This window comes from Anguilla anguilla, chromosome 11 (assembly GCF_013347855.1).
Source record: "Anguilla anguilla isolate fAngAng1 chromosome 11, fAngAng1.pri, whole genome shotgun sequence".
NCBI lineage: Eukaryota > Metazoa > Chordata > Actinopteri > Anguilliformes > Anguillidae > Anguilla > Anguilla anguilla.
This window is the reverse complement of record NC_049211.1, coordinates 10,808,421-10,835,628: the sequence shown is the minus strand read 5'-3', so window position 1 is coordinate 10,835,628 and position 27,208 is coordinate 10,808,421. Positions and strand designations below refer to the sequence as shown.

Genomic DNA, 27,208 nt, shown 5'->3' with positions numbered 1-27,208 from the left:
AAAGAATTAGGATTAGAGAATTAGAGGCATTTACATCTTTGTTATTTTTTACAGCAGTGCAGCTTTTTGTGGCTCAATGTAAAGTGTCGGATTCTCCACAGCCCAGTTCCTGTTAATGACTCACAATGTTACAAATATGTAGCCGAATAATTGTTTTCTGAATGTGTTCACATTGTCACTTGGTAATACATTGTGAAACTTAAGTGTTTATTTCCATGATCGTATGGCTCAACCTGATTTTCGGCACAAATTGAATAGATTTTACATACAGGACGTATTGCATCCTACCTTTACAAACCTAATACAGGGGAGAACCCAGTAAAACCGACACTAAACTGGTCTACGACATTGCTGATGATGCGTCGAGTAGGCTAGCAGAGACACTAAAAGGCGGAGTTTGGTTACCATGGCGCTGATATACAATTCCGACAAGGACTGGATACCCATAAGAGAAAGCACTAGAAAATAAAGACGAAATAACGACCGAAAGGCACATTCTGTAAGTTAAACTTAACCTCTTACTTGTTTTGTTTTATTCTGGAAATATCCCCGCACTTAGCAATACTATTTTGTCGCAGCAGTTGTTAAAAGTTGAACACACAAGTAAGCTAATGCTATCTATTGAATCTATTCATTTGTACTACAACTAGGCTACATCTAAACTTAGATGGCCAGATGTATTTTTTTTTCTCATAAGGTACATATATTAGTGTGACTTTGCTCTGATAGCTAAAACAATCTAGTTGTGAATTCAGGCAAAAGCACAATGAGTGCTGTTTAAGTTTTGTCATGTATTTGCGTCTTTAAATTAAGAAATACTTGTAGCCACATTAAATCACACCAGTGAAATGCGCTGGATGTCAGAGAGCGCAAAACACCTGTCACCTTTTCAGCGAATGTAACTTGTTCCTCGCGCTCAGTTTTTCAAAAAGTAAACGAGCATCATTCATTTCACATGCATTGCGTTAGGTTCCCGTGATCAAGTTCAGGGCTGACGAAACGGCCGTTAAAGCTATTCGTTTTGCTCTGCAGGTTGGCTTCGGTCATGAGGGGTTATCTAAAAACGCTAGGATGGGTGTTCAAACTCCAGCCAAAAACAACAGTGGGAAGGCACGAGGATTCTGACCTCTGTTTGCAGGTAATGTTCCTTCAGTATTCCACAGTTGTCAGCTACCTTTACTTCGTCTTAAAACCAGAGACCACTGGCCAAATGACTCAAATGTTTGCATGTTTTTATTGTGTTGCAGAGTTAAAATACTGAAACAAAAAAGTGTCGGTTAGCAGTTTAACATTCTGAATATGCCTCTGTTTGCTGTTGTTCCTGTAAGCAATGCATCTGTACGTTAAAATTGTCATATGTATAAACTGTTCCGTAAATATCCCTTGATTGAGTGTCTACATTTTTCTACGAAAATGGATAATGTATTACTTACTGACGTGGAAGGTGTTCCATTTTGTATTCCGTTGCTTTCCGCTGCCACTGACAGAACGGCGGCGTGGAGGAGCGCCATGCCCTGATAGAGCTGAGCGAAGCGGAACGCTGCTTTGTGCTGCGCGATCTGAACTCCACCCACGGCACCTTCGTTAATGAGTGTCGCATCCACAACGCTGCTGTGCGCCTTTCTCCAGGCGACGAGCTCCACTTTGGATTTGGCGGGCCCACTTACCAGCTGGCGGTGGACAGCTCTTCCCCTGTGCGTATTCTCCGTTAATTCTTCCTGTCCTAGCCATCCTCCATCCAAAAGCCTCGCTATCGTCCCGTTATTCTTTTAACAATCTTCTGTGAGTCCGATATTTAAAACTTTGACTGGGCAGCAATCAGAGGATAACTTTAGAAACAATATGATAGCAACAGCTTCATACAATTGGCATTTACTGTGTGCGTGTTTGTCCATCCTTTCATATACTCCCAGCTGTCATGCCCCCCTGTGAACCAACGGTTGGCCTGGCAGAGCCCGCTCCAGCTGATCGAGGGCTCCAGTTCAGCACCTTCCTCCTCCAGCCCTCTTTCCCAGCTCCCCGTCTTGCCTGGCCATCCCTCCACCCACTCCTCCTGGGTGCAGGGAGGTCCCGCTGCAACCCCTCACCCCCCAAGCCGGGCCCGTCCTGCCAGCGCGGGAACCAAAAGATCAGGCTCGGGCCACTCCACTGACCATGGGGTCCTCTCACACAGGACAGGTACAGCAGGATTATCTCACACACAGTATAACGACCAGTGTGAATTCAACTCTAACAGAGTACAAATCAGTCCAATAGGGGCCATTTGTATTCTGTGAGAGCTGATCTAACACTGGCCATTTTACTGTGTATTTGAGCAATAACCAGTGCGCAGCGTCTCCTGTGAATAATTTTGTGGATGGCTTCTGAACAGCCCGGTTTGATTGTGTTTCAGGAAGTTGTAACGGGAAGAGGAATTCCGGAACAGTGCATTCCCTTGGGAACGCCGTGACAGCGCAGAGCTCTCAAACTCTCTCTCACCTGCTGCAGGAGAAGGTAGACTCATTTGCACCTGTCTTTTTTATGCAGAGAGACCTGATCCAGTTTTTTTTGTCGAATTAAGCTGGTGCTACTTTTAAAGATTGTGGCAGAACATCTTGGAATTTCATCTGGAGGTAGTCTGGGTCAGATTCCACTGATATGGGGGCTGAATGTAAACAGTCCCTTTTTATACTAATGTAGTTTATTTTCTCCCAAAGCTCCCATGCTACAAAGATATACAAACACTACCATTCTGTGGTATTTAACAAGATACCTGTAAAAGGAATAGATGCTTTCAGATTAACCCTGATGAGAAGGCTGTCCTAGGAACAAGAAAAAATGATAAGATCTTACAGCTGCTGTTAAAGGCGCTGGAGGTATAAGCACTCTCAGGAGGCACTTTATTTTATTGGCTAATTTATCTGTTATTGTGGTTAAGATGCTACCAGTTAATGATTTGACCTGTAAGAGGTTACAGAAGTGCCACCCTCCATCTCTGTGAATGCAGCTGCAGTAAAGTGTGGCTTCAGTTCTTTGGCCCTGTTAAAGTTAAGTGGGCTGATCATGTTCCAGGCTCAGTTACATGCCTGTGTGCTGGTACTGGGATCTGTGACAGTGGTAGATCAGGAGGGGTCTGCAGGGGGACACACGGACGCCCCTGTCCTGTCCGAATTGCAGGAGGAGAGGCTGCTGAGGCTGGGGGACGAGGTCAGCCGGCTGTCGGTGTTCGAGGGGGAGTCGCGGCGGAAGGACGGGGTGATCGCGGGACTCCGGGACGAGGTCTCCGCCCTCCGGCACCAGCTGACGCAGAACCGGGCCGACCCGGAGGTCCGGAACAAGCTGCGGGACCTGGAGAGGGACATCGGCGACAAGAAGGAGCAGATTGAGCAACTGAAGGCGCAGGTATGGCGGGGAGAGGGGCTTCATGGTCCCCCAAAGCAATGGAGCTTCCAGGAGTCTGCTGTGACTTGCCCTGTTACTTAATTCTCCTAAATTTAGTTTTAAAAAATGGTGTTCACCAATCAGGTGTGTACAAGGGGCACTCAGAAGGTTAAGCACTTTTATTCCCTTGGTAAGAATGTGAAGAGACAGATGCACCCTACATAACTGGCAGTTTTTTTTTAAAGCACATAACTGCACACACTGTTACATCATGGGCAGCAATGTAGTATAATGGGCAGGGTACTGGACTTCTAACAAAAAGGTTATAGGTTTGATTCCCAGGTCGGACTCTTGCCATTGTACCCTCGAACAAGGCATTAAACCTGAATCTCTTCAGTATACCTCCAGCGGTAGAGTGTCTGATAAATGGCAGTAAGGTAAATGTAAAAAGTCTTACAGCTGTGATGATTCAAACCATTTTCTAGTAGGAATTATTCTTTTTTGAATGCAGGGTGATTGGGTGTCCCTGGTGAAATTGTCAGGATGTTATTTAATTTGCGCTTTTTTTGTATTTTCGTTGAAGATCACGCTTTGTGTCCGCAGATGCTGCAGCTGCAGAGGGGCTCGAGTGAGGTGTTCAGTCATTCGCTGACTGAGCGGGATCTGAAGATCAGCAGTCTGAGGAATCAGGTGGAGAAACTGAAGAACGACAACAACATGTCTTCAGGTGTGGCGCAGCAGGAAGGTGTGGGGGTGTGGAGTGGGGGCACACAATTTTCAGTGCCCTGGCGACAGGGATTGGTCTTGAAATGAATTTGTTCCAGGAAAAAAAATATGAAGAATGGCCCCCCTGCCCGCACAAGCATGCACATCCAATGTCTAAGCCCCCTAAGCTTTCCCTGTTATAACCCCTTAGCTCCGCCCCTGCCTGGGGATTTATGATGTCACTGTGTCCCCTGATCCTTATGCTGTTATTCCCCTGTGTCCCAGGGCTGGTGACCAGCCTGCAGAGGGACCTGTCCTCCCGGGAAAAGCAGTCCCAAAAGCTGGCAGCTGAGGTGGACCGGCTGAGGCAGGACATCCGGCACAAAGATGCACAGCTGGGGTCCTTATCTGTCAAGGTGCGCTGCCCTGTTCCCCTGCACCTGTCTCTCAGAGGCCCTCTCCCTCCAATCAGTCAACCAATCAACCTCTCCCTTCAGTCAGTGAACCAATCAACCTCTCCCTTCAGTCAGTAAACCTATCGACCAATCAATCAATCAGTCAGTCAATCAATCAACCTCTCCCTTCAGTCAGTCAACCAATCAACCTCTCCCTTCAGTCAGTAAACCTATCAACCAACCAATCAATCAATCAGTCAGTCAATCAATCAGCCAATGTAATATTTTTTCAGCTGTATAGAGACAGATAGTACTCATTAGCCTACACACAATATACACAAATCTGCCTTTGACAGCACAGTATGAGTACAAAAACAACAATTGAAGTATAATCAAATACTGTTTATTACTATAATTTAAAAAATAGAAGAATGTGGAAAAAATAATGGTATGGGATGAGTTTGGTGATTGGTAATTAAAATCATGTGATCTGTATGCACCAATAGACATGACTCCTTTGTCAGCTCTTGATCCCCTTTGAAGTGTCGCATAGCACTCACAAGTGCTGAGCTGTGTGGCATTCACCCAGCCAATACCAGCCTGCACAAAGGGCTCTAACCCCAGGGAGACTTGGCCGGCCCGGAGGTCTTTGTTTACTTCACATCCTGCTCTTTTCTTTGTGTTTGGCAGTTTTCCAGGGTGAGGGAGAACCAGAGCCATCAGGAAGAGCTGCGGGCACAGGACAATGAGGCCGCCTCCCTCAGGAAGGTGGGTGGGTGTGTCTGACTGTCCCCTGACCACTGAGAACACCGGAATCTCAGGCTGCGGTCCATCGCTCTTTTCTTTTGATATAAGAGGGGATTGGGTCTGAGGTAATGATGCTCTTGTGTTGGGGGGGGGGGGTAGGATCTGATGTAATGACTCTGTGTTGGGGACTGTAGGGTCTGATGTAAAGACTCTGTGCTGGTGGGTAGGGTCTGATGTAATGATGCTGTGTTGGGGGATATAGGGTCTGATATAATGACTCTGTGTTGGGTCTAGCGGGTGGAGAAGCTGGAGCAGACTCTGACAGAGCGGAGGACGGAACTGCAGCGTCTGGCCTCAGACCGTGATTCGCTGAAGAGCAAACTGGAGGCGGAGCAGCAGGTCAGACCACCTGACATATTTACTGTGACCCGATTTCACTATTAGTCATGTATTACTTATTTATACGTGTATCTGTACATCGATTCTCTCCTGTTACATAAATATGCACACAATTTACTATATGTGATGTGTAGTTACATGTTACACAGACTCATAAACTCACATTCATAAAAAACCTACATTCACTGGCATCCCTAGAGGTTTATTAAAGTTGTATATTTGCAGTGTCTTGCGTAATTTGACTTATGTTTGCAGAGTCTGAGAGAGAGAGAGACTGAGTGTGAGAGTGTGAGTGTGAGAGCCATTGCCTCTGTATGGGTTATAATGCTGCCGATGGCTGTTGTGGTATTACGCTGCCCCCTAGAGGTGGGCCTCGGTACAGGCGGAGGCAGACTCAGGCAGGCAGCAGCTGCAGGACTCCCGGCAGCGTGAGCAGAGGAGCAGAGTGGAGTTGGAGCGTGTCCAGGCTCGGGTGAGACACCTTATCCTGCATCACACCCCACTGTACCCCACTGTACCCCACAGTCCCCCACTGCACCCCAGTGTACCCCACAGTCCCCCACTGCACCCCACTGTACCCCACTGCACCCCACAGTCCCCCACTGCACCCCACTGTACCCCACAGTCCCCCACTGCACCCCACTGTACCCCACTGTCCCCCACTGCACCCCACTGTACCCCACTGTCCCCCACTGCACCCCACTGTACCCCACAGTCCTCCACTGCACCCCACTGTACCCCACAGTCCCCCACTGCACCCCACTGTACCCCACAGTCCCCCACTGCACCCCACTGTACCCCACAGTCCCCCACTGCACCCCACTGTCCCCCACTGCACCCCACTGTACCCCACTGTCCCCCACTGCACCCCACTGTACCCCACTGTCCCCCACTGCACCCCACTGTACCCCACTGTACCCCACTGTCCCCCACTGCACCCCACTGTCCCCCACTGTCCCCCACTGCACCCCACTGTCCCCCACTGCACCCCACTGTACCCCACTGTCCCCCACTGCACCCCACTGTACCCCACTGTCCCCCACTGTCCCCCACCCCACCCCACTGTACCCCACAGTCCCCCACTGCACCCCACTGTACCCCACTGTACCCCACAGTCCCCCACTGCACCCCACTGTACCCCACAGTCCCCCACTGCACCCCACTGTACCCCACTGCACCCCACAGTCCCCCAATGTACCCCTCAGTCCCCCACTCAAACCCTACTGTACCCAGTTGTACCCCTTTTCCCTGTAGCCCAACCCCACAGTCTCCCACTCAAACCCTGACCCCATAGTCCCCCCCCCCCCCCTCCCCCCATTCCCACAGTCCCTGCTATGTAGTAGTGGCGGCAGGACTCCTCTGGGGTGAGTGCTGTCGCTGTGTGGGCGGGGAGGACCACAGCAGATCTCTCTGCTCTCTGTGTCCCCAGCTGGAGCGCCTCCGCAGCAAGATCATCCAGACCGCCTACTCCGCCCCCGAGGTCTCCACCCCGCAGGACGCCGTGTCAGACCAGCAGGTCAGTCTGTGGGAACTGCGTCCTTATCGCCATCAGTGACATCATCACCTGTCCATTTAGACGCTGCGGTGGTGGGTCCTTTCTCTTCTGTGAGAGTCTGCTGCTGTTCATCTGCCTCAGCTCTGAATGGATTAATGCAGGTCATCCAAGCTGTGGTCATTAATATGCAAAAGTTGGCTGATGCGCAGGATGGTATTGCTGTTCTGGTTGCCCGTAGCAACAACAGCCATTTCTTTAACAAGAAGCACAGACCCGCAGGCTAACTCAGCAGCGACTGTCGCCCCCTGCAGGTGATAGAGCAGGTTACAGAGATGGCCGAGGAGAAGGAGGGGCTGGAGACCAGGGTCCAAGAGCTGGAGGAGCAGCAGAAGGAGATCTCTGAGGAGAGGGAGGAGCTGAGGGCCCGGGTGCAGGAGCTGGAGGAGCGGTTTGCGGGACACACCGAGGAGCAGGACAGGATTGTTGAGGAGGCGCAGGGATTTAGGAGTGCCCTGGAGGAGTGTCAGGTATGCTGATGCCTGATGGTGGACATCTCACGCCTCACTGCCCTGAACCTGCCTATGCATTAAAACACAGTCATGGTTAATATCTTCTAACTCTTGCATGGTTAGTAGACCAGAAGGAGCTGAGAGAAACACAGACGAATAGGCTCTTAGAATACAATAGAGTAGATACACTTTTTAACATCCACAAGTGATATCTGTAGAAGCCATGCACACAATAAAATGTTTGTACTTTATGATGATTAAAACACAACAGGAATATTATTGTTTTTTAATCTACATTTGAAATCACAGAGTGGAGTATATTTAAGATCCACCATATACCATGCTGTACTTTACAACATCCATAGTACAAAGGAAGACTTTAAACATTATTTAAAGAATGGTAAATTGATGTAATTCGATAAATATAAATACCACTATGCATAGATTCCGTATGCTAAATACTGCTTTTGGTCTGGTTGGAAACATGACAGTGTGAGATATTATGTGGTGATTAATCTCCCATTGAACCTACTCTGAATACTTTGTCTTCTTTGCTGTCCCTTCTCTGTACCCAGTCTCGCCTGCAGGAGGCGCTGTCCGTGCCCGCTTTGCAGAGGGAAATCTCTGCCCTGCAGGACCAGTTTGTGCCCCCGTCCCTGGCCTGGGTACAGTCTGCAGTCCTCTCCGTGCTGGCTGCCCAGCTCTCACAGGTACAGGAAGTGGGCCACGCCCTGCGGGATGCTGGGATAGAGGATTCGGACACTGCTGAAGGTACGTTGGTCCCCGAAGAGTCTTAGTCACACACTCCTCTGTGCTGCTTTGACCAATCTGGTCTGGTCACTGTTTCATTTGTTATGGTGGAGTTCTGCTGTTCAAGTGTTTGGGTGTTTGTTGCCAGGGAAGGATTTTCAATATAAATCTCCACATGGTGGGCATTTACATAGTGGATTATTGTTGTTTGATATTGTATCTTCAGAATGGTCAAATACAGCTGTCCATCCCCTGGCCCTGTGGTTACTGTAGTGTGTGTGTGTGTGTGTGTGTGTGTGTGTGTGTGTGTGATGAGTCTGATGTTGCTGTGTGAGTGTTTGGTTACCGTCGTGTGAGCTAATCGTGCCAAGCTTTTGATGTTCCTTTGAGTGTTTGGTTACTGTTGTGTGATCAGCCTGTGAGTTTGATGTTGCCATGTGTATGTTTGGTTACTGTGTGATCCATCTGCGTGTGATGAATTTGATACTGTACTATCTGTTCTGTGGATTGGCGGCATGTCCAGGGTGTTTTCCTGCCTCTCGCCCCAATGCATGCTGGGATATGCGGTTATAGATAACGGATGGGTGGGTCTGTTCTGTGCTGTCCCGTGCGCCATGTTTGTAGGCGGCTCCGTGTCTCTCGCTGTGTTGTTTAATTACAGTGGTATGGGCTGCATGTGGAGAGCTCCATGTTTCTAACCTGTGCCATACTTGGCCCCACTGCAGGAGCCCCCGCAGGTATCAGAGCTCTGTGGCACGAGAGTCAGGAGCGAGAGGCGGAGCTTAGAGCCCTGCAGGTAGGACCACGCCCCCACCACCCCGCCCTGATCAGCAAATGTGATGTAACAAATTTCATTACCAGTCAATTCTGACTTTAAGAAAATGACTTTCAGAGAATGACTTTAAGAGAATATGCCAAGTCACAGCAAACGTCTTATAAGACGTTTATTTTTTATTTAACATACCGTACCGCGTCAGAGCAAGCAGATCAGCTTTAATGTTATATGTAATTAATGATCTTATAAGATGAGACTGCAACATGTCATGCCTTAGCCAGCTGATCAGCTTTAATGTTATATGTAATTAATGATCTTATAAGATGAGACTGCAACATGTCATGTCTTAGCCAGCTGATCAGCTTTAATGTTATATGTAATTAATGATCTTATAAGATGAGACTGCAACATGTCATGCCTTAGCCAGCTGATCAACTTTAATGTTATATGTAATTAATGATCTTATAAGATGAGACTGTAATATAACATGTCGTGTCAGCGCAAGCTGATCAGCTAGATGTCATATTTAATTAATGATAACGTGCCCAGTCTAAGCAAGCCGTGGCGTCGATTGAAAGCCTGAGGGGGTGTGACTGCATGCAGGTGGAGCTGCAGGAGGTGCGTGGGGGTCGGGACGTCCTGATACAGAGCCAGGAGGAGCAGTCCAGACAGCTGCAGGACCAGCTCAGCACCCTGAGAGAGGAGCTGGAACAACTGAGACAGCTGGTGAGAGATCGCACCCTCCCCAAATGACTCATTTATTTAAACACACTGACAGTAGTGTGCTGTGGGTGTCCCTCGGGGTGCTCCAAGCCTCAATTAAATGACACAGTACACCCAGGGATTCTGATATAAGATACCTGGATGATTAGGCCTTGTTGCCAGTGCAGTAACCAGGGCCCAGAACTACTGAGCCCAAGAGACTCAAACCCTTGGAGCTTTCGGGGTATGGTCCTGTGACTTTCATTTTGTTTTTTTTGTAGTTCCATTACTTAAAATTATGTCCAGAATCAGTGTTTGGATAAGAAGATTTTGGAATGTGGGTAACTGATCCTCACACTGCAGGCTCAGAATGCCCAGAGTGAGGAAGACGAGGGTCTAAAACTTCAGCTGGAGGAGATGAGGAAGGAGCTGGAGTCAGTCCGTGGCATGGAGGTGAGAAGAGAAAAGAGAGAGGAGAGGAGGGAGGAGGGAGGGATTTGGGAATCTCCTACACCATGACTTAACACGACCAGGCTGTGTGTACCTGGATGTCTTGAGGTTCTGGTTACCTCTAACGTCCATGCTTATACTTCTTATCTTTACCTCACAAATTTGACCAAATGTTCTGTTTTAATTTTTTTCATTTTGTCTCTCTCTTTTTGTTCTGTCAAACTTATGTTTTAAATCAAAACGAAAAGTCAAATCAAAGAGAAAAAACCCTTGTGTAAATGTATAGCTCAGAGTTGAGTAGGAAGCACGTTGTGGTTTGATCAGCTCTGCTCTGGTCCCCCAGACCTCCCTGCGTGAGGAGGCCCGGGCGAAGGAGGCGGAGCTCCATTCGATGGTGGAGGAGGCGAAGCAGAAGGGGGCGGAGCTAGAGAGGGAGTGTTACCGGGTGCGAGAGGCGGAGTACCGGGAGCAGGTCCGCCAGCACGCCCACACCATCGTGGACATGGACCAGAGGCTGACCAGAGCGATACAGCGTGTGAGGGACACTGAGGAGGAGAGGGACAGCCTGAGGGAGCAGCTGACTGGTGAGGGCAGGGGCAGGGGGATAGGGGGGCAGCTCTTTTTTTATTACACAGCCCTGTTGTTCACAGTGTAAACAGGTATGCTCAGGTGCCACCTTAACCTGTTAATTGGCAGCCATGGATACTGTCCCAGGCCATTGCACTCACATGAGGTTTCTGACTTTTAGAGTATCTTGTAGTTCCACCATTTGGCCCTAGAGGGCAGCCCTGCTGTGTGAAGTTGGAGCTTTTTAACATGGGCAATAACAGGAAATACCAAAATTTCCTTTAACAGCTGACTAGTCAGATCATTGATACTGACAGGCTCTCACATTTCCAATTTCAAGGACTCCAGTATTCTTCAGTGCGTGCTGTTCAGTAGGCACGGTAACATCAAACCGGGAATCAGCTGATTATTTTAAAAATAGTAGCAATCATCCAAATGGCTTTCAATACTTATTTCAATACTAATATTTATTAAACAGCAACCAGTAAAACAAAATCAATTCTGTATGAAAATTAAGTTATCTTATTTTTATTCACTCTGTTTTGTTTATTTAAATGTCCGCTGGAAAGCAGTGTACACATTTAAAGAACTCTAATGATGAGTATTTTATACACATGAGGTAGTTCTGAGTAAAGGTTTGATTGCCATGTCCCATTGAACACTTTCATGGAGGCTAATTATCTAATTATCAAATACATTTAATACATTTTTTAATACAAATCAGCATTTCAAATGACATGTACTTCCCTAATGATAATTGTGAGGGAGAAATGAGTGGTGATTTAGTGAACGAACAGTCTTCAGGGCTCTTAATGGGTGGCTGTGGGTCTGTGCAGGACATGTACCCTGCGATGTGTAATTGAGATCTGTATTGCTCTGATTGCCGTGTAGACTTGGAGAAGAAGCTGGAGAACAGAGATCCTGACCCCAGCCCTGTCCCCAGCCCTGACCCCACCCCAACCCCACCTACACCAGGCAAGGCTCCGGGGGCAGTGGCCCTGGAGGAGACGGTCACCCTGCTCAGGTACAGAGTCCTGTCCACCTGGACCAAAGATTGTTACTTACTTCTAAACCCTTTACTTATTTCACTTTCTAATAACCAGGTAAGTTAGTGAGAATATTTTCTTTTTTGATATAGCAAGGTGGGTGTGAGTACTAAAAGACATAGTGATTTAGGTGTGCCTAGGGGCCTCTATCAAGGGCACAGTAGCTGGGATTTGAACCTGAAACCTTCTGGTACACAGCCCAGGGGCTGTCAAAGAAATGGTAGCACTAATGGCTTGTGTTTACATAGCATAATTTGTCTAAAGTTATCAAAGTGTGATACATTGAATAGGGAAACTCACTAGCTAATACTATTGAACATTTAGTACCCTCCTGGGTAATGCACGTCAGCCATTGTGTACAGAATGTTCACACATCAGCTGAGGTGAAAGATGGAATATTATATATAATATGCTTATGGTTGACTTGGATTCATGTCATTACTTGACATGCCATATTTGTTATTTAGATTTGAAGAATTGCATTTTGGTTTTAAATATATTTAAGGAAATAAAATAGAAGGCTGTATGGTCTTTAAGCACAGCTCCACTCTTTGGCCAAATACATGTACATCAGTCATATTTCACTCAGATCTGTTTTTCCAAGTTTAGAGAAATTAATGAAGCGTGGCAGTGCTCCTTGAAGGCATCTATTTTATACAGCACCGGGAAAATTGTTTTCAGTATCAAACAGGAAGACACTGGAACACAGGTTGCCCGTTTCTTAATGAAGTAATTAGCATAAACAGCAGGATCCCTTCCCTGACACTACAGAGTGAAGTCAGTCTGGGCGACTGGGTCCCCTCGTGAAACCCAGACCCTCCTCTGGCGTTTCCCCATGAATAATGGATTAAACAGAAACATGAATAATTCAGCTCCTGGTTATGATATATAACGGCGCATACAGTAGATCTGACACAGGCCTGGATTTGCGCTCTGAAACTCCTCTCTGAGCCATGTCCAGTGCTCGTGGGTGTAGCTGAGGGTGTAGCTGAGGGTGTCCTCTGACACATTAATCAGTTTTCCTCTGAACCCCTCTTCTTTCACCACCACTCTCTGTGTGGGAGCTGAGATTTAGTGCCTGTTTGAACATCTCATAACTCTTGTTTGTTTTTGTTTTTATATTTTGAGAAATGCTTTCTCACATTGTTTCAGTGTCAGTGTACAGTTTGACAGTAATTAACGGCAGATCCCTGGACTTGTTAATGAAGGTTGCAAAAACACATTTTCTGAGGTCATTGTGGAGAGAAGTTATTTTTTCATTCCCCAGGATCCGATCTCACTCAACTCTGTCTGAGCCAGAAAGCCGCTTTCCTTATCTTTGTTCTCCAGAAAGAGGAGTGATTTATTTTTAGAACAAAACCCAGACGCAAATGCAGCCCACACTGCCTGTGGCACATTTCAGCTTTTTAACAATGAGAAAACGAGAGATAGAGAGTGAGATAGACAGAGAGAGGAGGGGGAGAGAGAGAGCAAGAGAGAGAGGAAGAGGGAGAGGGGAGAGAGAGAGAGAGATGGAGAGAGAGGGAGAAGGGGGGGGAAACAGAGAGAGCAAGAGAGAGGGGGGAAGAGACAGAGAGAGAGAGAGATTGGAGATTGTTTGATAATTCAAGAGAGCTGAGTTTGGCTTGGGAAGAGGCCTGCAGTGATGCAGGCTTTGGGCCGTCCTGTCTGTACCCCAGATGGCCCCATAGCAGTGAGCCCACTCAGCTTTCCTGCGTGCTGCCAGAACTGTGAAATCCTCATTCGCAGCATAAATAAGGAGTGTGCCTGAAGAGCAACTAGACGCAGTGGGGAGGACCTGCTGGTTCGCGTGGTGCTGTGTTGCGTTGCCTTAGAGAAGACCTTGTACAAACAAAGTCAATTACGCAATGTGTTTGGACAGTGTCTCTCACAGGGAAGGGGCTGGTTGAAGAAGGCTGAGAAAAATAAGTGAAATATGAACTATGTTTTTCTAAGGATTTGACTATGAAATAGGACATTTGGATTAGAATTATAAAATGTGCTCAAAATATTTGGGGTGTGAATTAGGGGAGAGTTTTTATATTTATGTTTCGGGGCTTCTATCAGTGTAATATTTTTTATCCTGAGATTTAGCGGCTGGACTCCAGTACAGGGGCTCTCCTCTCTCTCTCATTAATCCTGCTGCTGGTCAAGCTGAGGTTTAACAGACTGATCAGAGTGTGACAGAATCCAGACATGCTCTCACCTTGCCGTAAACTCTGCCCTCCCCCCTTCACCCCCCCCCCAGGGCCGCGCTGGCCGAGGCTCGTCAGGAGGCGGTTGCCCAGGGAGACGTCATCGCCGCACTGAGCCGTGACCTGGCGGCGGCCAACGCCAGGATGTCGGATGTGACAGGTGCGGTCGTCCAGTAATAACCCCGGATCAGCAGACTGTTTCATTTCTGTGCAGGGTTCCAGCTCTGGTGCCGTTCTGTAGCGTGGGATTCCACATCCGGATAGAAGTTTAATTTAGGGAGGCCCTCTTGTCTGTTTTTACTGTGCCGTTAAAATGCGAGGTTCTCCTGTCATCCCACAGAGCCATTTTTAAAATGTAGTTGTGTTTAATCTTCTGTATCGGTTTATCTGGATGATGTATGTCCCATCTCTCCAAGCTTATTTTTTGATTTACAGAGTGCTTTATTTGTCCACTGTGGCTCTGATGAGAAAAATGTAATTGAAACTGAATGACAAGGCTGCAATAGCAGAGGAATAAATGGAATAAAGATCCATTTGCTCGCAACTCCCCCAAAGTCACCGGCTGTATCCACCTTAAAATGTTATTTGAAAGGACAAGTTTACTCAAAAACACGCCCTAAATTCTCTCTAAGAGTGCTGATGTGGTTTTATTCCGTGGATGTGTTCTGTCATTCTCGATGCCTGTCTCATTTCACAGTGCAGGTAAACCTGCAGGCACATTTTGCATTCTGTGAACCAACTGATTTTTCCATTTGTCTGAAATATGATGTCAAAATATGGTATTGCAAGCGTGTTAAACCCCATGTTTTATGTTTTCCCCCTTTACTCTCAGTCTGTAATACCCATCAATGCTCCATCATAGCTACAACCTGAGCTATTGATTCAGGAGAGCGCAGACAAGCACATGCTGTGAGCTATCGTTCATAACACATCTCAGAATTTATCAGGAGCTCTTATCCAGGGGTACTTACTTACTCAGGTTACATTTCTACATACAATCCGTTTGTGCGGCTTGATACGTTTCCTATAGCGATTCAGGTTAAGTAGCTTATTCAAGGGTACAGCATAATCTAAACCGCAACCTTTTAGTTACGAGCCCAGTTCCCTAATCGTTATGCTGCACCGCCGCCTCTTCCTGTGCAGGGGAGCTGAGCGAGCAGCGCAAAGTGGAGCTGGAGCAGCACCGGGCCCTGGTGGTGGATCAGAGGGTCAAACTGAGCACGCTCACAGAGAAGCTGGCCCAGATGTCACAACTTGTAGACAGGAAAGGGGAGGAGCTTCAGAGCGTGAGGGAGGAGCTCAGGTAAGAAGAAAGTGCTTTGTATTAATGCTCATAGAAAATTGTAATCAGTTTTATAATGACTCCTCTATGAGTTACATAAGTATTAGTCATATTGCTGGTGTCATATTTGCTGTCATATAGCTGGTGCCTTTAGGTGAGAGTTTAGCTGTTCTGACAGCAAATGCGAGGGAAGCAGTTACTGTTTTATCTAAAATGTGGATGAAAGCTGTGGTTTTTCAAAAAGCACAGGGTACTCAATGGTACAATGGTGTCCTACCTGGGAATGGAACCTGTGACCTTTAAGGTTACAAGACCAGTTCCTCACCCAATATACTACACTGCCACGTGCCACGCATGCACGCACTCTCGCGCATGTGCACACACATTTCTGCTACTGAGCTCCTCTGTTGTGGGAGGCGGAGTGAATCAAACTGACAGGCTGAAATTGAACACAGATTGTAGAGATTAATACGGCTTCACACTCACACAGCTTTCATTGGCACATTTTCCAAAGCACCACACGAGGCTTGGCCTCTCAGCTGCATCCTGCATATTGACATAGAAAAGGGTACATTAACCTGCTCTGGAGTATTAACTACATACACATGCTATTTACTGCATACGTATTGTTATTTACTGCATACAGTACATGCCATTAACTGCAAATATTGCGCTACTAACTGCATGCACATTAGTGTTAACTGCATGCACACTGTTTCTAACTGCAAACACATTAGTGTTGACTGCATGCACAGTGTTATTAACTGCATACACATTAGTATTGATAATGGGATAAGATCTTATCATTAATTAATTTGCCCCTCTGTCATTTTTGTGAAAGCACAAATCTGTGTGTGTGTGTGTGCCTGTACATGTCCGTGTGTGTGTGTGTGTATGGTTGTGTGTGCATATGTGTGTGCGTGCGTGTGTGTGTATGTGTGTGTGTACATGCGTGTGTGTGTGTGTGTGTGTGTGTGTGTGTGTGTGTATGTGTGTGTACATGCGTGTGTGTGTGTGTGTGTGTGTGTGTGTGTGGTTGTGTGTGTGCATATGTGTGTATGTGTGTATGTGCGTGCGTGTGTGTGTGCATGTGTGTGTGTGTACATTTGTGTGTTGTATTGGGCAGGCAGTGTCAGGAGGAGCTGGAGAGGCGGGTCCAGACTGAGAAGGAGCTGAAAGAGAAGATGGACAGCAGCACTGCCTTGGTCCCGACCCCAGCACTCACTAAGGTGGGAGGAGTGTGGGGGGGTGAGATGACGCACAGGCGACCACGGTTCCCTCCCTCTAACCAGAGGACTACGGGTTTGAATCCGTGAAATTTTTTGCTTTATCCAAAGGGGCTTTACCTGGATCTTGTATGGGTTCCAGAACTTGTCAGCTGTGTGCCAAACAGAATGAATCGTAGAATAAAGTGATTTGCACAGTGATTCGGCATGGATGTATGATCACTTCCCATCTCCTCCACATATAATTCACCGGATATGATTCTGTTAAAATTCCAGTGGGCTATCTCAATATTTATATGTCATGTTTGTAAAAAGTGTAGTCTTCTTGTGCTGTTATAGCTGTTGGCAGCACTGATATTTTGTGTGGCGTGCAAACAAATTGAACAGATGTGTATCTTGTGCTGCATGTATGAGGAACTGAATCAGCACATTTTCAATTCTGTGTGATTGAATCATGATGATGGTTTTGCTGCAGGCTGAACACTGGTGTATTCGTGCCAGCAGACTGGTGTTTCACCTGAGCTGGATACCATTGAAATGTTCCTGCTCTCACACCACACGCAGTTCAGTGACGGTGCCCTTTTGCTTTCTGGGTACTGCCTTGAGGTCAAATGTGTGGAACAGTGAGAGAATCATGGTAATTTCAATAAATCAGTGCACAGTCAGACAGGGGAGGAACCAGCTGAAACCAGCTGTTAGCGTGAGAGACGTTACAAATTGAATTACGTTATACTGCGTGTTTGAATGTTTGTGTCTTTTTGAGCATGGAGGGATAATATCCTGACTTCTTGAAAAACAGAAAGCGCAGTGAGCGTGATTTATTCTCTCGCGCTCCCTTCCTCCTCCTCCTCCTCCTCCTCCTCCTCCGCTGTGATCAGCTTGGCGCACGGCAGCGTCTGTGAGCTGTTCCTCCGGGGCTGCCCTGCCGTGCGTAGCGTGAGGGGAAAAACAGGGGCGTGACTCACTCCCGCGTGACATCATCAGCGAGAGAGAGTGGGCTCCGCAGTCACGATCTTCCCCCGATGTGAACTCGCAGCCTGCCTGGCCCCGACGGATTCAGCCTTAGCCGCAGTGCTGTTTGACGCTGTGAGGCGCTGATACGTGATTTTAAGAGTGGATTCGTTTTACTTACAGACTTATCAGCATGCGTGTAGCAGCATCCTGTTCTACCCTTAGCACAGAGATGTGGTTTACGTTCCTTATCGATTCCTGGCTGTTGCTGAATGTGGGTGATGCCTTATTATACATACTCTGTGTGTGTGTGTACTCTGCGTATACATATACATTTTTGTATGGATATGTGAGAATCCTACATACACATTTGGTTCTCCTCTTGGAAATGGAGCACAGTATACTCTGGGCGTTAAACTCCATTGCTGGAGTTCCATGTGTCTGCTGTTTTATCCTGAACCTCCTCTTTTAATCTTTCAATTTGCCTTCTCATTTGTCTGCTTTTTGAGTACCGGGTGGTATTACAACAGCAGGTCAAAGCTTGTACCCTTCTTTCAGATATGTAACTGCAAAGCCTAGTGAAAACTGCATCATTTTATAATGGGGGACTATGTATAAAAGGGCTGTAATTCCTACAGGGGTCACCCGGGATGGATGTAAATATCCTCAATTTAAAGCTTTAACCCCATGTGCATTGTTTATTTCTAATCCAGTGTGCTGGAGTACAGAGCCAAAACAACAAAAAATTGTGTCACTGTCCAAGTGCGGTCTGCACTGTACATGAAAGCTGCTGTTTAGCAGTAGACTGTGAGGAATTTATTTTGGTGTAATTACTGAAGAGATGAGATGGAGGTTCGTGTTAATCCTCAGGCTGAAAGGCACCCTTTGTGGCCTCTGTCCCAAATAGAGCAAAGATAATGTGCCGGGCTGGGGAGGAACTGAGGATTTACATCCTATCTGCCAAAATATCTGACCCCTTTCCAGGAAAAATCCTTTAAATAATGATGTCATTGGCAGGGCCACAGCGCCGACATCTGTAGTCAGCGCTGTGGAACTTGGGGAGATTCTGAGTGATGTCAGGGGCCCCCTCTCAGTCGCAAATCTGCACCCTCGCCAGCGTTTCCGCCCTGATTTACGTGCCCAAAATGTCCCTGGCTTGAGTCACGATTTCATCTTTTTATTCCGTTATTTCATCTGGGTTATTGTGTGCGCCCTCCCTGTTCCCCCAGGATGTGGCCGCCATGGCTGCCGCCGCCGAGCTGGCGGAGCAGGGGTCAAAGTGCAGAGGTCACCGGCACGAGGAGGTGATCCAGCGGCAGCAGGAGGCGCTGGCGGAGCTGAGGTCTCGGGCCAAAGCCCTGGAGCAGGCCGTGCCCATGAGTGAGTGAGCCGGAGTAGCCACAGATACTGTGCGCACAGGCAACTCCCCGAGTCTGGGTCTGCCCCATGAGTGAGTGAGCCTGACCTGCAGCAGATACTGTGACCACAGGGAGCTCCCCGAGTTAGGGTCTGCCCCATGAGTGAGTGAGCCTGACCTGCAGCAGATACTGTGCGCACAGGCAACTCCCCGAGTTAGGGTCTGCCCCATGAGTGAGTGAGCCGGAGTGGCCACAGATACTGTGCGCACAGGCAACTCCCCGAGTTAGGGTCTGCCCCATGAGTGAGTGAGCCGGAGTAGCCACAGATACTGTGCGCACAGGCAACTCCCCGAGTCTGGGTCTGCCCCATGAGTGAGTGAGCCGGAGTAGCCACAGATACTGTGCACACAGGCAACTCCCCGAGTCTGGGTCTGCCCCATGAGTGAGTGAGCCAGACCTGCAGCAGATACTGTGCGCACAGGCAACTCCCCGAGTTAGGGTCTGCCCCATGAGTGAGTGAGCCGGAGTAGCCACAGATACTGTGCGCACAGGCAACTTCCCGAGTCTGGGTCTGCCCTATGAGTGAGTGAGCCAGACCTGCAGCAGATACTGTGCCCACAGGGAGCTCCCCAAGTCTGGGTCTGCCCCATGAGTGAGTGAGCCTGACCTGCAGCAGATACTGTGCGCACAGGCAACTCCCCGAGTTAGGGTCTGCTTTGGCAGGCGACAGGGTGTGGACACGTGCAAATCAGTGTTCGTCCAAGATGGTGAGTCACGAGAGTTGCATCATTTCTTGGTAGAGTGGATCACCATCTGCACTCTCTGGAGAATTACATTCCCCTCCCACCTGCAAATGGGCCATCTAATCCTCCCCCTGAAGCACACAGTCCCTTCCAGTCCTCACCACTCTGAGTGCATGTGTGTTTGCTGTAGATAAGGTCTCAGATGTCGTATCTGTAAAAGTAAAAAGTAAAATAAACAAATGTAAAAATGAGTTTATGGTTTTCCATCTTTTTGACCCTCTCCCACAGTGTCCTCTCCAGAGCTGTGCATCCAGCAGGTGGCGCTGATGAGAAGGGAGCTGAGCGAGCTCAGGGCTCAGAAGGCCGCGTTGTACAGAGGAGCCGCGGACTCTATGGTACCGCTCGCTCTGACCACCGCCTCACCACTGTCTCCCCATGAGACTGTTTAAGCTTGAGAAGGTTTGGGTAGCGGCGCTTCAGTGATGTGGTTCCTGTTGCAGACGCTGAACTCTCTTCCTGGAAGTCTGTCTGAGGAAATGCTGGAGCGCACGGCCAGGCTGGACGTGTCAGAGGCCCTGGAGCTCAGCGAGCGAACGGTCAGTTTCAGGACGCCGTGTCTCAGGCCTTCTGAGCTCAAAGCCCCCTTAACAACCGGATGCAGTTACCGTGACCCCCCCCCCCCCTTCATTGAAATCTGAACTAATAATGTGACTGTGCACCGTAACTGTACACTGTAACTACTGTAGTGCAGTAACAGAGCATGTAACTGGAGCAGGGAGTCATTTTACTGCTGCATCCTCTACATTTCCATGGAATTAAATGTAAAACGTACTGTAAGCTATTTCTGTTGCGGGCATCTCAAACAAATTCAGCGCCTCCCATGGCTCACGTTTTCAGAACCGCAGATTTGGTTTGGTTTGGTTTGGTTGTGGGGGGGGGGGGGGTTGTTGCTGTTTTATCACCTGCCGTGAGTAGCATTGTCGCGCTGTGCTCAGTACCTGGAGCTGAGTGATCATCGGTAAGTTTAGGAGTTTAAGACTGCGGGTTTGTGAGTGTGGGTGGGAGAGTTGCTGGGTGTTGTGTTGTGTGAGGGGCGGGGTCCCGTTGTCATCCTGTGCTGTGTGCGCAGTACCTGGAGCTGGCCCGGGTCCTGAGCGAAGCCCTGGAGCTGAGTGATGGGCAGCTGTCAGGCACCGCCTCCCTGAAGCACCTCCCTCGGGACGAGCGGGAGAGGCTGGGCTCCCTCAGGCAGAGGGACCTGGAGCTGCTGCGTACGCGCCTGAGCCTGCTGCACAGCCAGGCCCAGCGCAGGGAGGAGCTCCTGCAGGAGTACCACAGGGACATGGGCACCCTGAGGTACGGCTGCACCCTGCCCTGCCCCGCTCTGCCCTTCCCTGCCCTGCCCTGCCCCACCCTGCTCCACTGGGCAAATCCCTGTAACCTTATACCCTGCCTCATTGTGTCACTGCACACACCCCACCAGGCATGTCCCTGTAACCTGCACCCTGCCTCACTGTGTTACTGCACACACCCCACCAGGCATGTCCTTGTAACCTGCACCCTGCCTCACTGTGTCACTGCACACACCCCACCAGGCATGTCCTTGTAACCTGCACCCTGCCTCACTGTGTCACTGCACACACCCCACCAGGCATGTCCCTGTAACCCTGTAGCCTGCCTCACTGTATTACTGCACACACCCCACCAGGCATGTCCCTGTAACCCTGTAGCCTGCCTCACTGTATTACTGCACACACCCCACCAGGCATGTCCCTGTAACTCTGCACCCTAGCATCTTCATCTCACCTTGTTATGCGTTATATTTTTCTAGGATAACTTAATGGATGCTTGTAGAGTGATTGCCACCAGTTGAACAAAAGGGACCTCCTATGATGGCGTTGCAGTGGTGTGTATTGGATGGGATTAGTCTGGTGTGGGCTGCTCAGGTCTGACTCCAGGCTCTCTCATCCTCGCAGGGACAGCCAGGCGACCGGCCAGCAGCTGCAGGCCAGGCTGGACAGCCTGAGGGCAGAGCTGCAGACGGAGTGCCAGGAAAGCTCCCTGCTTCGCGAGGCCCTCCAGCGCGCACAGGCCCGACTGGAGCAGGAGATTGGCCTGAACCGCGCCCTCAAGGAGCGCAAGGTGACCGGTGTTCCCTGACAAACACGCAGCCTCACTGATCAGTAATCTGCTGTATTTTCCCCTTAGAATTCACCAGAAAGTATAATTTCATATTTGATCTTTTTTTTTTAATTCTTAAGGGGGGCATGCCCCCAGGCCCCCCCTAGAGGGTTGCAGTTCTGGGGGCATATGCATTTCACGCACCCCCCCCAATATTCAAACTAAAGGTACGCCCGTGGTGAGAATGGTGCCTAATTGCCTTCTGTTAATCAAGCCACGGTGTGCAGATGCCACTGAACAGCTGTCTACCAACCATATTTGTAAACTAACCATTTATGGGCGTGTCTGAACTGAGTGATAAGCAGAGGGGCTGGGCTGGGGTGTTTTATTACTGTGTTTGTCCACAGTCCCCATTTGCTCCTTCCTGTGCTGCAAGGGCATCGTTATCTAATCTGACCAAAGTGCTTTATTGAGGAGGGCCCTCCCACAATCCCCTGGTCTTTAATTAAGCCTCGCGCTGCCTCGAGACACTACCGCTGACTGGATTTCTCAGAGAAGCTTAAATTAATTCTTCTCCCGAGAAATAGATCCTTTTAGTAGCTGCTGTTTAGAATAAGTCACGGTTCTGAATTCGAAATAAAATTCTGTCTATTTTCATGCACATTACATGGAGAAAATGGACGTGTCTCAGTTACTTTACAAACGCTTCAGGGCGTGTTCACTGAGACCAGTGTAGGCCAGTTTTGCTATAATGGGTAGTTTATTAGCTAGAAACCTTGTCTCTTTAATTAGTGATTCATTGGGCTCATGAACTGAACTGCTGCAATCAAGCGGAGGAGGGTGTAGGTGGAGATGAAAGTCTAGCCATTCAGGAATGTCGTTGCTTAGAAATGTTGGCTGTTTAGTGGGCGGTAATGAGCCCTGATCCACTGTCATAATCAAAATATGAGGAAGTGCTGATTGGCTGCCTACATGGTTTGTTTTTCAGGGTTTAAGTGAGCAGCGAAGCTAACTCAGAGCGCTAATCTCAGAGCGCTAACCGCTGCCTCACTCATGCTCATGGGATCGTGTTGATGAGGGTGGCCTGGCCTTATTTGACCATGTAATGCCAGGGTTTTTAACATTACTGTGAAACAAATTCTCCCTTTGTTTTCAGTAGGTAATTACATTAAATTAGATTATAATACTTTTGGGGGATGTAGCAGATTCTGTTATCCAGAGCAACCTACACAGCTTGCATTTTTTTAAACATGCAATTAGTTTATATTGCTGGATATTTACTGTAGCAATTTGGATTAAGTACCTCACTCAAGGATACTACAGCAGTGCTCCACCAGGGAATCAAACCTGCAATCACAGAGTCACAAGCCTACTTCCCAAACCATTTTACTATGCTGCCAACAAACCAATTGATTTGTGCATGAAGCCAAAAAGTGAATGAGGAAAAAACAAAAATATGTTTTCTCCAGCTTGGTCATGCGGTCATTTCTATTGTGAGAGCAGTGCCTGATGTTCTTGTTTCAGCACAAATAAGGTTCAGCTCGAGGGCTTCTGGGTGAATTCCGGACGATTGTTTCTGATTGTGTGTGCTTGGTCACATGGTCCCAAGTGGCTCAGCAGCTCGTGTGATATTCAGTGTACGAGTTTGGTGCGCTTCCTCCCGCCTTCTCTTTTATTGTCTGTTCTTGGAGAGGGGCCTAACCTTCCTGTACGCGGCACAATTGGCTCCCAATGTTAGTCATTAATCAAAGTGGGAGATTTATGCTAGCGCACAGTACGATTAACAGTCCTCCAAAGGGACATCAGCCCAGTCAATATTTAAAAATGTTAAATAATGTTAAATAATAATAATCTTATCTTAATGAGAATCAACCAGAAATGACCTACGGGGAAAATACACTGTAATATTAAAGACACATACTCTTGTGCGCAATGTGTCTTCCCAGCTGTGTGTGTGTGTGTGTGTCTGTGTGTGTGTGTGTGCGCGCGTGCATGTGTGCTCAGTGCATGCAATATCAGACAGCAGTGCCTTGTTGATTTGATAGGTTAGAGAAAACAGTATATCAGCAAGGCCATTCTGGCCAGAATTGCGTTGAGCCAAATGGGTTGTTTTTACTGAAATTAAAGGGCAAAACACAATCAAATGTGCTTTGTGAGGGAGTTTCTGTTCCACCCTCTGCCAGTGCATGAAATATTCAGAGGGAGGAGCTGGGGTCCCAGCTGGATTCCAGAGAGAGACAGCTCTGATCTCTCTGCTGCGCTTGCCAGGGGAGGAGAGCGCCCCCCAGCCCAGAGATTACTGTCCTGTCAGTGAACCCCAAACGAATCAGACCCAGTCCAGTCTGTGTGTTTCACCAGAATCCCAAACCAATCAGACCCAGTCCAGTCTGTGTGTTTCACCAGAATCCCAAACCAATCACACCCAGTCCAGTCTGTGTGTTTCACCAGAATCCCAAACCAATCAGACCCAGTCCAGTCTGTGTGTTTCACCAGAATCCCAAACCAATCAGACCCAGTCCAGTCTGTGTGTTTCACCAGAATCCCAAACCAATCAGACCCAGTCCAGTCTGTGTGTTTCACCAGAATCCCAAACCAATCAGACCCAGTCCAGTCTGTGTGTTTCACCAGAATCCCAAACCAATCAGACCCAGTCCAGTCTGTGTGTTTCACCAGAATCCCAAACCAATCAGACCCTGCCTAGCTTGTGTGTTTCACCAGAACCCCAAACCAGTCACATCAGGTTAAGTCCAGCGTGTGTGTGTTTCATTGTATATCCCTTTACCACCTCAGTGCCAGTTCCAAACCACTTAGAGCTTCTCTGTTTCATGACCCTGTAAACAGTGCAGGGTTTTGGGTTTGGGCTGACAGTAACTGCGGTGTGCTGTGGCTCTCTGTGTGCTGATGGTTCCTGTGTTGTGAGTCGCTGTGCTGATGATGCCTCTCTCTTCTCCCCCACAGGGCCTGAGTGTGGAGAGGCTGGAGAAGAGGATCACGAGGACCCCCTCCCACAGCTGTGTGCAGGAGGACGTCAGGGACAAGGTGAGCTTGAGGGCCCGATTCCTCCACAGCCCCAGCCTGCCTGCTGCCCCCCTCCCCAGCCTGGCCCCCCACCGTGGCCCTCCACACCCCTGGCCTGGCCCTCAAGCCTAGCCCTGCGTAGCCCCAACCTGGCCCTCCACACCCCTGGCCTGGGCCTCCGTACCCCCAGCCTGGCCCCCGCACCCCCATCCTGGCCCCCGCACCCCTGGCCTGCCCTCCTCTTCCTCCCTCCAGCTGGGATGCTTTTCTCTGCTGATAATTAGCTTCTCTTTCCTCACTCCACCTCCTACAGGGCCACTCTCCAGAGATCAGTCCTCTGTCAGCATTTTGTTATGGCTGTTTCACTGCGCTGCAGATGGACAGGGCTGACTAATCAATCCGGAGGTGCTGAGTGATGAGATCGTCTCACTATGCTTAACTCCCTCCCGAACTTTTTCTGTGCAACTTTTCAAAGTCCGATCTTTGGCGGTGGGTGTTATTCATAATGCACTGCATCGCATTTCCCCCAGCTGAACCCACTCTTCTCTGTGCATGGACCTGCTTTCTGTCTCCCCTTCTTCTCTCAGTTCTGTCCAGCTGTGAGCTGTGCAGACTCCCCATGTGACTTTCTCCGCATTATCCTGATTTCCTTCCCCTCTGTTAGCGCTGGTGTGCACTGGCTGAGCCGAGCTCTGCTTCTGTATGAATAATTCACACGCGGCCCGAGGGTTCCCCCTGTGCCCTGCCAGTCGCAGAGAGGGGTCCCGGGTCAGAGACGGGCATGACTGGAATCCCTCTGCTGAGGGAAGCTCCCCCGCCTGGTGTCTGCCAGCGTTTTGGGGGGCCGGTGCCTCCTCTTGATGGAATGCTGCAGTACCGAGCGATTAGCGCGCTAACCGCCCTCGCACCCTGTGGTTGTGTTTTAAAATATAGCGCTGCGTGACACATTATTGTGCTTCAGGCAATTATTTACGTATTAATTAATTTATTTATTTATTTACTTGTGTATTTATTTATCCGTTTGCACAGTTGGATGTTAATTGCATCGGTTTCAAGTTAAGAGCTATGGCGGATCAGGGAAATCAAGCCCTGCATCTTTCAGGATGTGAACCATAAACCTTTCACAAGCACAAGCACAAGCACAAGCACTTTCACGCCATGCACCCCACACCACATCCTCACTGTGATTGGGTATTACGCCCACCCCCTCCCCAGACCAGCTCCTGCCCCGCCCTCAGGGTCTCTGTCTCTTCCCACAGGCTGCATCCAGGAAGGCCAACCTGCAGGAGAAGCTGAAGAAGAGGGAGTATGAAATCGAGGTGCTGAAGAAGCAGCTGAGGAACAGCGCCTCCGGCAGGCCGGCAAGTGCACAGCGGGCGTCTCTAGTGCCCGAGGCCCACTGACGCTTCAGCCCAGCCGAACTGAGAAACGGGGACTGGGGTGCACGCGGGCGTGAGGCCAACAGAGCAAGGCAAGTGCGTAGAACTGTGAGCAGCCCTGTGCGCCATTCACTGGAGCAGGAGCTAGAGAGCTATGAGCAACCCTATGCCCCGTTCACTGAAGCAGGAGCTAGAGCTGTGTCTGACCCTATACCCCATTCACTGGAGTAGACCCTATTCCCCGTTCACTGGAGCAGGGGCTGGAGCTGTGTCTGACCCTATACCACATTCACTGGAGCAGGGGCTAGAGCTGTGACTGACCCTATACCGCTTTCACTGGAGTAGACCCTATGCCCCATTCACTGGAGCCGGTCCAATTACACATGTAATCTCAATGTGATTTCCCTTTACAGCATCACTGTACAGCGTCTCAGTGCTATGGGCTCATTGCAGATTTTCATTTTGCTGCCCCACATTCTCGTGCGTCATGTAAGACGGAGGTGTCCGTGTTGCAGTCAGAGAGCGGTCCCGCTATGAAAGGAGTTTGAGTATTCATCATCACCCTCACCTTGTGCCAAGGTCTTTTTAAATGGAACCTGCGTCACAGGCTCAGGCTCAGTCAGGCTCTTTTCTTTTTCCCTCTCTCTCCTGCTCAGTTTCTTATGCTCCAGAGCCCTGGCCAATGAGCTGCAGTCATTGTGCGTTCTTTATGACATCATCATATGAAAGCCCAAAATGGCTCGCCTGCATTGAAACGCGTTTGTTGTGTCAGTTTTTGGCAGCGCTTGATTGGAGCGTTCCTCTCCCATCTCTCCGCTGCTGGTTGCTCTTTCCTGCCAAATCCTCCGCTTTCAGCCAGGGCTACCCGTGAGAATCTCGCACTTATATAAGCACTAATAACGGGGAGAACAGCGGTAAATTGGTCCTGGATCTATTCTGCCTGATAGAAGGAGATAAAAGGAGACCGTGCAGTGTGCATCAGAGCGCACACACACACACCCCCCCTCCCTCCTGGGTTCTCTGCAGTCATGTGAC

At 48.8% G+C, this 27,208-nt stretch overlaps 1 protein-coding gene across 1 annotated transcript; it reads left to right on the top strand.

Moving 5' to 3' along the window:
* The first annotated feature begins 379 nt into the window (after positions 1 to 379).
* On the top strand, positions 380 to 27,208 carry fhad1 (forkhead-associated (FHA) phosphopeptide binding domain 1). Its single transcript, XM_035382551.1, has 29 exons — positions 380 to 499; positions 1,033 to 1,138; positions 1,488 to 1,694; positions 1,914 to 2,178; positions 2,393 to 2,493; positions 3,157 to 3,381; positions 3,964 to 4,087; positions 4,351 to 4,481; positions 5,151 to 5,228; positions 5,502 to 5,606; positions 5,971 to 6,078; positions 7,036 to 7,122; positions 7,413 to 7,628; positions 8,186 to 8,381; positions 9,086 to 9,156; positions 9,739 to 9,861; positions 10,201 to 10,290; positions 10,631 to 10,871; positions 11,746 to 11,878; positions 14,149 to 14,255; positions 15,239 to 15,398; positions 16,504 to 16,606; positions 18,784 to 18,934; positions 19,944 to 20,050; positions 20,156 to 20,251; positions 20,785 to 21,011; positions 21,632 to 21,797; positions 24,735 to 24,815; positions 26,054 to 27,208. Exons 2-29 carry the CDS (start codon positions 1,046 to 1,048, stop codon positions 26,195 to 26,197), a joined length of 3,936 nt encoding a protein of 1,311 aa, XP_035238442.1. The 5' UTR covers positions 380 to 499; positions 1,033 to 1,045; the 3' UTR covers positions 26,198 to 27,208.